Raw genomic sequence first — 11,992 nt, forward strand, 5'->3', positions numbered from 1 at the left:
TTACGCACGGGATAATTATGGTGCCTTTTCGAAACAAAGACAATCATTATCCAATGTAGGCCTCCGGAAATTATGTAGGCCTATGACATTGTGTTTTTAGATGCCGAAAGAGAGTTGGATGTTGGCTTTGGTGTGTGTGTTCTGAGAAAAAGGAAAAAGGCATCTGTCAGTATTGGAGGGTGTCCCGAAACGTCACATCCAATCTTCCATCTGGAAGGAGGTCTGCGCACTACAGAGGGAACAACCCGCGGTGACTTCATTGATCACTGGACCACGGACCTTCACTACTGAGTACAATTTGAAAAGATACTGGAGGGTTTTTAAAAATTATTTTAACCATGAAGCGCGGACTCTGTGGACTGCCACTTATTCACGTTTTAATAACTGTTCCTCTCATTAGTGGATCACCTTTCCAACATAGCATGTTCCAGGGCAACGCGTATTCTGGCACCGAAACACGTCAGAGAAATAAGTGAGTGATCTGGATTTCTGTAGTTTATCATGTTTACATGTTGAAAAACTCGTTTATTTTAATGACTGATTTAAGCGTCGCATTTATCCTCTTCTGTGCGTAAATTTAAGCATTCACTCACTCGTGGAAAAGTAATCCATGCAGTGAACACGCACCGCAGCTTTATACATCAGGAGTGATTAACCGGTGGTTTTCTGCAGAAACTGGTGCGCCTATGTTGTGCACAAGAACGTGAGCTGTGCCGTCGTGGGAGGCACGGAGAGTTTCGTGCAGCCAGAGGTTCTACCGTGTCCACTGGAGCTGCCAAACTGTGCGCAACAAGTGATGTAAGTTCCCAGGAAACTGAGTGGAGAGCGGATTTTCTTTGCTGTTTGTATTTTTAACAACGTGAGGCAATACTGTTGCTATTATGATACAGTATGTATTGATGCACTGACAAAAATTACTGTGATATTAATAAGCATTTTGGGCTTGGTCAGTTGTAAATCTGAGGTAGTGAGGTTAGGGCTGAGCTGTCTATTTTATATTTTTATAGTCTTGTTGGGTATAAAGTTCCTAAACATTCCCCATGTGTTCTAGTAAATGTGCTTTACAGTTGTGTTGTTGTACTATACTTCTAATGTGTATTGTAGTATAGATTTTATTTTCTTATGTTAGTATGTTAGTGAATCTGCATTATTTCATAATTACAATGCACTTGTTTGCCTTAAGTTTGGTGTTACTTTTCTTGAAATGAATGGCTCTTAATAGGGACTAATATAAATGAAATTTACTCTTAGGAGAATCTTAATAAAAACATGATTTATAAAGCAAAAGGCCTGATTGTTCAGGCATCTGTGTTGAATCTTCATGAATGGCAAACATGGAACCACATTACTCTGACTTTGCCTTTTGTTTTGCTTCAACGTTCACTGAGAAACAAACACGAGAGATGCAGTTAATCATCGAGTTGCAGGGCCATGTGGGCCAACAATGTCCTCATGAGTGGAAGTGGTGGAAAGTCTTTAGCTGCTTCCTGCCAACTGCTTGATTAATTAATTGCAAATGCGACTGGTGATCATCTAGTCTTAGTTGTCAACAAACAAATTTTATTGCACTGTGATTCCAAGTTTATATTGTATTGTATGTGGAGTTGCGCAGTCTCATATTGAGCATTTAATGGGCAGAATTATTTTGTCACACTATAAACCAAATCATTATACAGCATCGTTGAATTTTTGAAAAAGAGAATGTATTCATGCCTTCATTTGTTAAATGCTTCTAGATATCGGACACACTTTAGGCCCATGTATAAGATTGCATACAAGACTGTAACAGAGCTGGAGTGGAGGTGCTGCCCGGGGTACCAGGGCCACGACTGCAGGGAGGTGAAAGACATAAAGCTACTCCAAGTGGAGCGTGTCCCTCACGCTCCTTCTTCCTCTGGACATATTCCAGTCCAACAAGGTGAAAGACATGATTATAACTAAGGAAATCTTGCATGAAAATATGTTAAACAAGTACGTAACTGCTGGCAAAATGTCAGAATAAAAGCGTTCATATTCCTGTTTCCCAACCCTCTGTTATTTGTCACTATAGCTCCAGAACAGCGAACAGAGGGCCAGAGGAACCATCCAGTGGGAGGGGAGGGGCAGTTTGGAGGTCAGACAGGTCACAGGCCACTGGGGGGTCATGGAGGATCTCAAAGTGCACAACACCTGGAGGAGGAGGTCCAGCGACTGTCCCAGATGGTCCTGGACATGCAGGCAAGAATGACAGACATGTCCTCCAATCTGAGACTGGATTTCCAAGAGGACGCCAGTAAAATGCTAGTTACGCTCCTCAATGACTTCAGACAGCCTGCCAGTGCGAGGGGAGCAGAGACCCAAACCATTCAAGTGCAGGACTTCTCTTTTGTGCGCGAGACAACGCAGATGGACGAGGTCATGAACAAGATCAGCCAGGTCACAGACGATCTGGAGTCCAAGAGCAATACCCTGGATGACCTGCTGGGCCGTGTCAACCGTCATGACAGGCAAATTCATCTGTTAATGGAGGCTGCCCAGAACCAGCTGTCCACCCCCCCTCCTGCAGCCCCAACCAGTAACGCAGACCTGCGTGGCTACCTGGACGAGAAGATCCGTGCTCTGAGAGAGGAGTTACTGGAGGGCATGGAAATCAAACTGGCAGACTTGAAGAACTCGTGCGATTATAAAATCCTGTCAGTTCAGGAGGAGTGTGAGGGACAGGAAGCCAACTACCTCAGCTTGGCTGAGCTCATGGACTCAAAGGAAAGTGACCTCCGCAGTGAGATCCAGGACCTTAAGACCAGGCTGGTTGATCCAGAAAAAGAAGACACCCGGCTATCTGACTATGTTTTGGCTCATGTGGAGAACCTTGAGATCCGTCTGAACTCATCTGAGAAGACTGTAGCAGCCCAGTGCCTCACTGTGGAGGAGAAGCTGAAAAAAGAAGGGGCAGAGGCCATCAAAAACCTGAGGGAGACTCTGGAGGACAAGCTGGCCTCCATGGAAGACAGACTCACCACCCTGTTGGTAGATACAAGCACCAATTTCCCATCTGGTCAGCCAGAGAGTCAGGATGCTCTGCAGACGGACATTAAATCTTTAAAGGGCTCTGTTCAAACTCTGGAGCATCGATTCAATGTCTTGGACCAGCTGTGCTCAAAGGAGTGCAAGGCTAATTTGACTGTTGTAGAGAACATTCAACAAGACTTCCACAGCTGCAGAACTGCTGTAGATGCTATGGAGACTAGTCTAAAAGTCCAGATAAATGGCCTTAGAGCCATGGAGGGGCAACTCATCGACTACAGCACTAGCATCGAGAACGTACATGGTGAGTTGAGCTCTCTGAGAGGGCATGTGGGCAGGTTGGAGGACTCACTATCAGATGTAGTCCACCATCAGTCTCAGACTTTGCAGAGTCTCAACTCCACATGGGGTCAAGTTAAAACAGAGGCTGACCACGAGGCCACGGACCTTATGGAGCTCCACAGGACTCAGCATCATGAGCTGAGAAACCGATTGGCCGAACTGGGCAGGGAGGTGAAAGCCGAGGCCGACCACTGCAGGGAACAAACAGAAGATGTCGGGAAGGAGATTGCCCACATGGACAGCCGCATTGTTAGTGTGGAAAGTTTATGCGGCAAGCTGGACCCTATCTCCAGTAGCCTCCAGAGGATCAAAGAGGGTCTGAATAAACACGTCACTGGGTTGTGGACTTGTGTCAACCAGCTAAATGGTACAGTTAGAGCTCATGCCCGAGATATTGGAGGACTGAGGGGAACTTGTCAGAACCTCCAGAACCACATCTCTAATGTAGCCAGAGACCTCCAGGTGCTATCGAACAGCAATCCTGGGAAGACAGGTAAGCTGTAGGTACTGTAAGGCAAACCCCTTACCCCATGATTTAAAGCGACATTATGTAACTTTTGAAAAAATAAATAAGACATTCTCCTTCTTACAAATGAAAAGTTGAATCCCTCAGCAATAAAACACACCTTTGCTCAAGTCAATACACTCAAGGGTTTTGTTGCTACAGCCTTACTTGGTCTGGTATGACCACTAGCTTATCATGGCTAATGTTACTACTATATAACGAACATTAATGTCACTTGTGGCCACAGTGTCCTCTATTCAGCAAAAGTTACATAGTCTCGCTTTAAACCAATGTTTTCCAGGTTTATATCAGGCAAGTCTGATTTATTATCCACAAAAGTTTCAATATTAGAAGCTTGAGATCAATCAAATAGCTGTAATATTTCCCAATCTTTTGGATCATTTCTTGGACTGGAGTCCATTTGTATATCACAGGCTGGCTGTATTATTAGACAGGCTGCAATATTGGGGTGTGTTTCGGTGTTTGAGTGAGAGTTGGATTTTCATTTAACCATGTTCTCAGTTAAAGGAGGCAGGGTTTATTGAAGACACATGCTTGATTTAATAGACCCCACTTGTGTTGAGCAATGCCTTGGCATAAAGACTTTGCTCACTTGGCTTTTTTGTGCTTCCAAGTTTGCATTTATGTGTGTGTTTGTCCATAAACTCTACATGTGTATGTATAGTTTTTCTGGGTTTAAAATGTTATAACATCAGGGTGATCACCTAGTTTAATATCATGTGGATCGTTAGCTATTTGTTTATCATTAATGCTGGATGTTATTGTAAGACTTAGCTTTGTTGCTGTAAGCATATTTGAGAGAATAGATTTTCATATCAGTGCATATGTGGCATACTTCTTGTATGAGTCTGTTCATTAATGTTGCCTGTGAGACCGAGCTGGACTTCTCTGACTTTCACAGTTGTAAATGTGAACTAGAAGCACGGCCATAATGTTTACGAGCAGAGTCTCTTCCTCTGGGACTGGCTAGTTTGCAGTCACTGGTTTATGGGGAAGGTGATGTAGCATATGATCCAGTCCAGAATCTCATGGGAGGTGAGCTGAAATAAAATATTCCTGGTTCTTGTTCTGGTTCCGGTCCAAGTCAGACAAAAGGCTTTGCATCAAGATATATTTTCAGTTTTGCTTCTGATTCATCTCTCTAGCTCTGAGATGCCGGTTTTGTCATTTTTGCCAATCTGTGACGACTGGGACATGTTGCCACTCCACCCCATGGTTTTTGTCATAATATGGCATTTAATTCATCATTATGTCATTGGGAAGTTTTGCAAGTGGGAGCACAATTATTCATGATTTCCACTCATGCTCAGCGATGTTACAGGGGCCATTCTGACCACTGGCTCTGTAAAAACTTTGGCTCCCTGTTTGTCTTTGCCCTGCCAGCTGCCTTATCCCACTGTCTCTCCCCCTACTTATCTGAAGAGACTGGAAAATGCTGCTCGGAGGAGCCCATTACAGAGAGACCCACAGCTTATCAATGATCCACTCATAGGGGACACTCATGGGCGTCTTTATTTCAGAGCCAAGAGCTTCAGTGTGTTTAGATTAGGTGCTACTGGATCTCCTTTTTCCTCACACCCTCTTCAGTGCTTTATTTTACTCTTGTGTCTTCAGTTCCATCTGCAGTTTTCTCAAATTTTTTTAACTTCCATGGCTGAGATCCTTTTCTGCTCAAATAAACAGTGTGAACGCTCAAAGCTGCACCAGAGGTCCCAAGGGCCATTTGTCAGTGTGTTTACCATGATGTCATACCGGTTGTTAACCTTAAATGAGAGGGTCAGGAAAGGGATGAAGAGAGATGCAATATGTCACTCTTGAAATTATTGTGTTTCTTTCAGTGCATACTAATCATCATTCTCGTTTTAATTTATTATAGCTTGTTGACATATCATGAAAGAAATACATAAGCCACTGGGGTTTTGTTTAAAAACCGATTTCTTCATTCAGCAGTAGGCCACATATTTCCAGTGAATGTGAGTTACAGCTAGAGCTGCTCAAAGTTGAGAAAAAAACTGAGCATGAAAGTCAATTCTTGACCTTGGAAAAAGTAGTTTATCGGCACCACTTTCTAACAAGGCACCATCTATAAAAGTTGTTGCTAATGGCTTTACTAATGGTTAATCAATCATTTAATAATGCCTTATAGATCAGTTATAATCCATTAAGAGCAACGTTTGTGTTGCCAGGTTATGAAAAATCTTTCTGGCTAGTGTTTGGTGTCTTTTTGTTTGGTAAGAAGGCAGTTATAAATGTCAGTAATCTTTTAAGAAATACTTTCTTATAAGCCATCAAGTCTAGAGTTATAAATATTGTTAATAAAGTTGTTAATAAATAGATTTTGGTCCAGAAACTCTGCATGTTTTTTCCAAAAGATAAGTGGTCCATTAATGTGTCTACCTGATTAACTAAATAGCTATCTGAAAAGATAAATCAAATGTGGAGGATAAAACAGGGATTTTTCACGACTTGGCAACCCCAAATTCTTGTTATTAATGGCTTATAACTGATGTATTAAGCATTAGTAAATTATTTATTAACTATGAATAAAGCCATTAGTTACAACATATAAACCCTCTATAAAGTTATTAGAAAGTTGTACCAAAAAATCTCAATACAAGGTCCACTTAATAGCTTTTTTTCTGAGCCTTGGATCACATCTCATGTTCTTCATCAGCACAAGCTTTATTGGGAGCTTTCCACCACATCTGACAGTTTTCATCTATGTCAACTGAGCAAACTCCATCTGCTGATGAAGACCTTGGCTGTTTGAAAAACTCAATAAATAATTAATCCCAAAAACAAAACTGTATTGCCAGTATTTACATATGTGGAGCCATACACTACATAGCGCCACTTCCTCAGTTTTTTAGTGCACATATGTAAAATGTATGTTTCCTAATCCCTTTACTTCCATTAAAGCACACCCTTCTCATTGTGTTTGACAAGGTGGCCTCAACTCACTTAAAACAGCATCGTAGAGCTCTATTATGGGGACGTTCTCAGATAAGTAAGCATGCTTTCCTGCTTCTGACAAGAAGGTTAAGATGGTAGGTCAATGACCTATGAGAGATAAAGTGACTTCCCAACAGTGTGACACACTCTGTTCAGTGGTCAAACATGATAACCCCATGAACCAAAAACAAGACAGGACCTGACAGAAAGCCCTCAAGAACAATAAAGCCTGCGTCATTTGGTGGCTGCTCATTTTATAGCCCGTTATCCTGACAGAGTAGGTGTTACATTATCTGACGTAAAAAATGTAGTATCTCATTTTTTATCTTCTGAGTTCTGCTCTGAGGTTGGATTTATGTATTTCTAAATCAAAGTCTTAAGAGCCCTGTTTGTTTTGGCAAACAGTGACACGCACAAAATTGCTGTGCAGTCATTATTATGTGGTGTGTAATGCGGAAAGTGGCCATTCTTGTGATACAAGGGGTTGTTGTAATCTGGAACTGACTAACAACAAAGGTAGGGTTTCCCATGCTGCTTTGGTGGAAGGATACTAAATTGTGGTCGACAGCAGATCCAGCTGCATTTGTTTACAGCTCACCTCTTACATTATGACAAAAACTCGCATACATACATCCATCCCATGTTTGCCTCTTTTATCCTTGTGGCACTGGGTCTGAAATCAGTTTTGAATCCCTCCCATCCAAGACTACTCACTGGAGCACATACCTCGCTTTATATGAGGAGCGACAAGACTAACAAACACAGACCAGTGAAACACACGCACATGTGTGTATACGCAGACTTTACCCCCTGTGCTGTTTTAGTTTCAGTTCCTCTTCACATGTTGTGTTTAACAGGCAGACTTCTCTGGCGTCTATACTAAATTGCCCTTTTCCCCGGGGTGAGGGGACAAGCTGTCTGGTGATTGAACATGTGGCCATGCCTTGGTATGCTGCTGGTATGCCTTTTATGTGCTGGTTTTCCTTTTGGCCTGTAGACCAGAGGGTAAAAGTGAGTCTGTGCCCCCAGCCAGGAGGGTTGATTTGTTGATAAACTCCAGCGTTCGTCTCAGCGGTGGTTCTCAGGAATGCAGCGGTAGTTGTAGTTCAGAGCTGATCACCATATGATGGGATAATCACTCAGTCTTTGTCCTACCATAAACATAAGAACAATTGCATGTTTCTGGAAAAGTGAAAAGGTGGAAATACAACATAAAATATGATTACATGTTATTCCTGTGAGGTTTGTCAATATTTGTTAGTGCAAACAAGTCATTTCAAAAGTTTGAAACATGTTGAGTTAAGATTCTAATTTGGGATGTTTTCAAATAACATTGTGGAACTGCTTCATGTGAAACTGAGGCAGGAAAAAGGAGTAGCTGACAGTGTCATTCAAATTAAAAAAGAAAAGCCGTCCAGTAAATACAACTGTTGTGAAACCTATCATTTTTTTGTTTCTGTTGAGACTGTGTCAGAGAGGTATGCATTTAATTTAAAATGTATTATACATTTTAGACCACAGTTTGCAGTAGAGTTGTATTGGAGGTATGGTGGGGTGGTATGACTGTTAAAGGGACAGTTCACTCCAAAATCAAAAATACATATTTTTCCTCTTATCTGTAGTGCTATTTATCTAGATCTAGATTTTTTTGGTGTGAGTTGCCAAGTTTTGGAGATATCAGCCATAGAGATGTCTGACTTTTTTTATATAATGGGACTATATGGCCCTCGGCTGGTGGCGCTCAAAGTGCCAAAAAAATACATTTGAAAAACTCAACTTGACCTTGTTGTGAGCAGCTTCATGTAGGAACTATCGGCAGAAAGAAAATAGTTCCTACATGAAACTGCTCACAACAAATCTGTGGATTATCTTGAGTAACCGCATCATGATTTCTAGAAAGAGACATTGCTGTTGAGTTTTTCAAATTTATTTTTTTGGCGCTTTGTTGCAAATCAGTGTGCAGGACTGCTTTATAGCAATATCAGATTTCCAGCATTTTGCATCAATCATATATTCCTATAATTTCTATACACCATGACAGAATATTTTCTCCATGCCACCCACCACTATTTGGAGAGTTGAGTGTAGGGTTACACTTATCTCTTCATATTATAAGGTGTACATATTATGTACACAAGAGTGAAAATTATTATTTCTATTATCTTCAAAAGACTTTTTTCACAGCAGATTCTGTCATTCCAGTGAGTCAGCATGGACAATGCTAGGACACTGGCAGCTATTGTGAATGATATAAGTTACAGCTGTTTAACATGTCGAAATGTCTCTGAGAAAGATAACTGAAAAATATATAAGTGAAGATAAGGTGAAGATAACTGCAGTTTGACCCAAAGGTCAGTTCATACCTTTATGTCCCAGTAGTAAGACTCCAGGCTTACAAAAAGAAAACTCTTATCTTGTGCTCATACTTGAAATGTTTTTGACTGGGTTTATGTTTTACAGAGTTATAGGAGTGAGTCGTAACCAGCTGGTTTGTTAACACATCTGACCTCCAACCATCTGACCCTGCATCTGTGTCTGTCTGACTTGCAGCCTCTGACCCATTTCTCACTCCATGTCTTTTTCAGGTGTTCATGTTGCTGTGGAGGACGCAGGACAGGGTTCAATTACGAGGCTCACAGTGCCGGTTGGTCCCCTGGACGCCTCCCTCCCACAGCCACCTGTGATGGAGACTGGAGAGGTGGGACCCCCCGGCAAGATGAGCTCGTCCAAGTTGTCCAAGGGGACCGATGGCAGCATGATGCCCGTTCAGGGTTTTGCTGGAGCTCCAGGTGAGACACACATACGTGTACATTTACTCTGCCCTCCATGTTTCCCAGCACTGTTTCATGTGTCTCATCTTTGTTTTATTTCCAAGCGTCCCCCCACGTCAGATCCACTGACTCACTAAAGCCCAGCACGCCACTCATCTCAGGTAAATACTCTCTTAACTTTTCTGTGCTGCATCACAACTGAGCCTTCAAAGAGCAGATGAAACTTTTCTTTTGATCAACAGATGTGAACATGCCCCACAGACCATCACCACATGAACCTGCCATGGCTTCAGGTCAGAATGTATTCTTTATACAGGTTCCTGACTCTCTTAATATAATGTTTGTTAGTGTGTGTGATGTTTCCTTTCCTGTGTTCAGGTGAGACAGTGTCGTTCTCAGCTGGTCTGACTCTTCCGCCAATCCAGGGAGAGATCGGAATTATTCGATTTGATAAGGTTCTGGTCAACGATGGAGGACACTATGACGCTCATACAGGTAACTGTAACCACAGTCTCACTGGCCCAAACAATGAAGCATAAACCTACATTTTACTCCAGTTTGTAACTGTAAATTTCAGTTTGCAGTTTGTGAATTCAATTTGATCAATTGATCTGATGATTATTTTGTCAATCAACTGATTAATTGTTTAGTCAATAAAATGTATGAAATAATGTGAATAATGCCCATCACAATTAACCAGAAACCCAAAGTGACATGCTTCTTTTGTTCAACCGACAAGCTGCTAGAGTGATATGGCATGAAAGAGAGAAAAGCAGCAAATATTCACATCTAAGATGCTGAAACCAGCAATGTTTGTCATATTTGCTTCACAAACTGCTTAAACAATTAATAGATTATCAAAATTGTCAATTTGAGTTAAAAGCTAACATAATCATGCTAACATGCAGATGTTTAGCAGATGTTTACCATTGTCACCATGTTAGTTTAGTGTGTTAGCATACTAATTTTGCTGATTAGCACTTAACTCGAAGTACAGCTGAGGCTGATGGGAATTTGAGTTTAGCATATTAAGTCAAAGTATTGGACAAACTAAAATTGTGACCTGATTATGTAGCAAATTGATGAGTAAGAAAAGAGATCATCAAAGTGATTCATTTTGAGGACATAAAGGTTTGTACCAAATATCATGGCAATCCATTGAATAGACATTTTACTATAAACCAAAAATGTTAACCTCATGGTGGCACTAGAGGAATCACTAGGAATCAGGGGATCACTAAAATCAGTAGGATTAATCCTCTGGAGACCATGAATGTTGGTACAAAATTTCATAAGAATCCATCAAATAGTTGTTAAGATATTTTAGTCTGGACCAAAGTGGCAGACATAAGAATCATTTTATGTCAAATTATTGCCTTTAGTAAGAATCTGTGTATCTCCCTGTGTTCTCAGGTATCTTCACAGCTCCCACAAACGGCCGCTACCTGGTGACTGCTGTGCTCACAGCCCAGCGCGGTGAGAGGGTTGAGGCTGTCCTATCCGTGTCCAATCGCAGCATCCAGAGGTTGGACTCGACAGGCTTCTTGTCAGGAGCGGCAGCATCACCGCTGTCACGTGATCAGTGTAACTGCAGCAGCTCAACCTCACTGAGTCTGGTTCTGTCACTGAGGAGAGGAGATCGAGCAGGACTGGTTGTGACTGCTGGAAAGCTCGCCATCTCAGCCTCCTCTGAGATCCTGTCATCTTTCAGCGCTGTGCTTCTTTACCCCAGCCCATCAAAACGGTAGCCCTGCCCTTTTTAAAGACAACTGACACCTTTATATAAGCCATAAGTGGAGTATGGTGTGCATTAACACTAAAGCTAATAGTGATATTGTATTATCAGAGGAGGGAAAGACATCTGTTTACCAGAAGGAAAAAAAGGCAAGCAACAAAAAGTGGAAAATTTTAGTCTCTAAATAAACAAGATTATTTCTATCATGAGTAGTAATATATAGTGTGTGTTGAGTGTGAGTCCTGTTTATGACCTAGATCTTACAAATACATATTTTGCTTGAACATTTAATTGTAATCTGAGTTTCTTCCTTAATATTTAAAAACACATAGTGCCATTGCTGATGTTAATGAACTGTTGGTGCTAAAAGTTTAAGTCCAGTTGATCCAATTTGTTATTTACTGGGCAGAAATCAGTAACAGTGTTCTCAGAAAGAACTTCCTACAGTTCATGCTAGTTTTCATTATTGCAGATATTCTTTGACATTAGTGTTATTGGTCCTAACTGTGACTTCTGTATCTCTCACACACTCTCACTCTCTCACACACACACACACACACACACACCCCTTCTTGTTGTGCTAAAATTGTCAATAATGTGCAACATAAGCTTTGATTGTTCTTTCAAATAGTTTTTTTTTAATTAAAGCATCATCCAACATAA

The 11,992-nt window shown here is 41.3% G+C and overlaps 1 protein-coding gene across 1 annotated transcript; it reads left to right on the forward strand.

Annotated features, from left to right (window-relative positions):
* The first annotated feature begins 15 nt into the window (after positions 1-15).
* emilin2b (elastin microfibril interfacer 2b) lies at positions 16-11,992 on the forward strand. Its single transcript, XM_044177175.1, has 9 exons — positions 16-472; positions 673-798; positions 1,737-1,918; positions 2,051-3,838; positions 9,409-9,612; positions 9,699-9,755; positions 9,837-9,887; positions 9,973-10,089; positions 11,008-11,992. The coding sequence occupies exons 1-9, from the start codon at positions 339-341 to the stop codon at positions 11,340-11,342; spliced, it is 2,994 nt and encodes a 997-aa protein (XP_044033110.1). The 5' UTR covers positions 16-338; the 3' UTR covers positions 11,343-11,992.

The sequence above is a fragment of the Siniperca chuatsi genome, linkage group LG19, assembly GCF_020085105.1.
Source record: "Siniperca chuatsi isolate FFG_IHB_CAS linkage group LG19, ASM2008510v1, whole genome shotgun sequence".
Taxonomy (NCBI): domain Eukaryota; kingdom Metazoa; phylum Chordata; class Actinopteri; order Centrarchiformes; family Sinipercidae; genus Siniperca; species Siniperca chuatsi.

Bases quoted from the DNA above. Each gene is read 5' to 3' on its own strand.
- emilin2b (XM_044177175.1), top strand. From the start codon at position 339: ATGAAGCGCGGACTCTGTGGACTGCCACTTATTCACGTTTTAATAACT. The intron at 9,888-9,972 runs GTCAGAATGTAT...TCCTGTGTTCAG, and splicing joins TGAACCTGCCATGGCTTCAG to GTGAGACAGTGTCGTTCTCA. The intron at 10,090-11,007 runs GTAACTGTAACC...CTGTGTTCTCAG, and splicing joins ACACTATGACGCTCATACAG to GTATCTTCACAGCTCCCACA.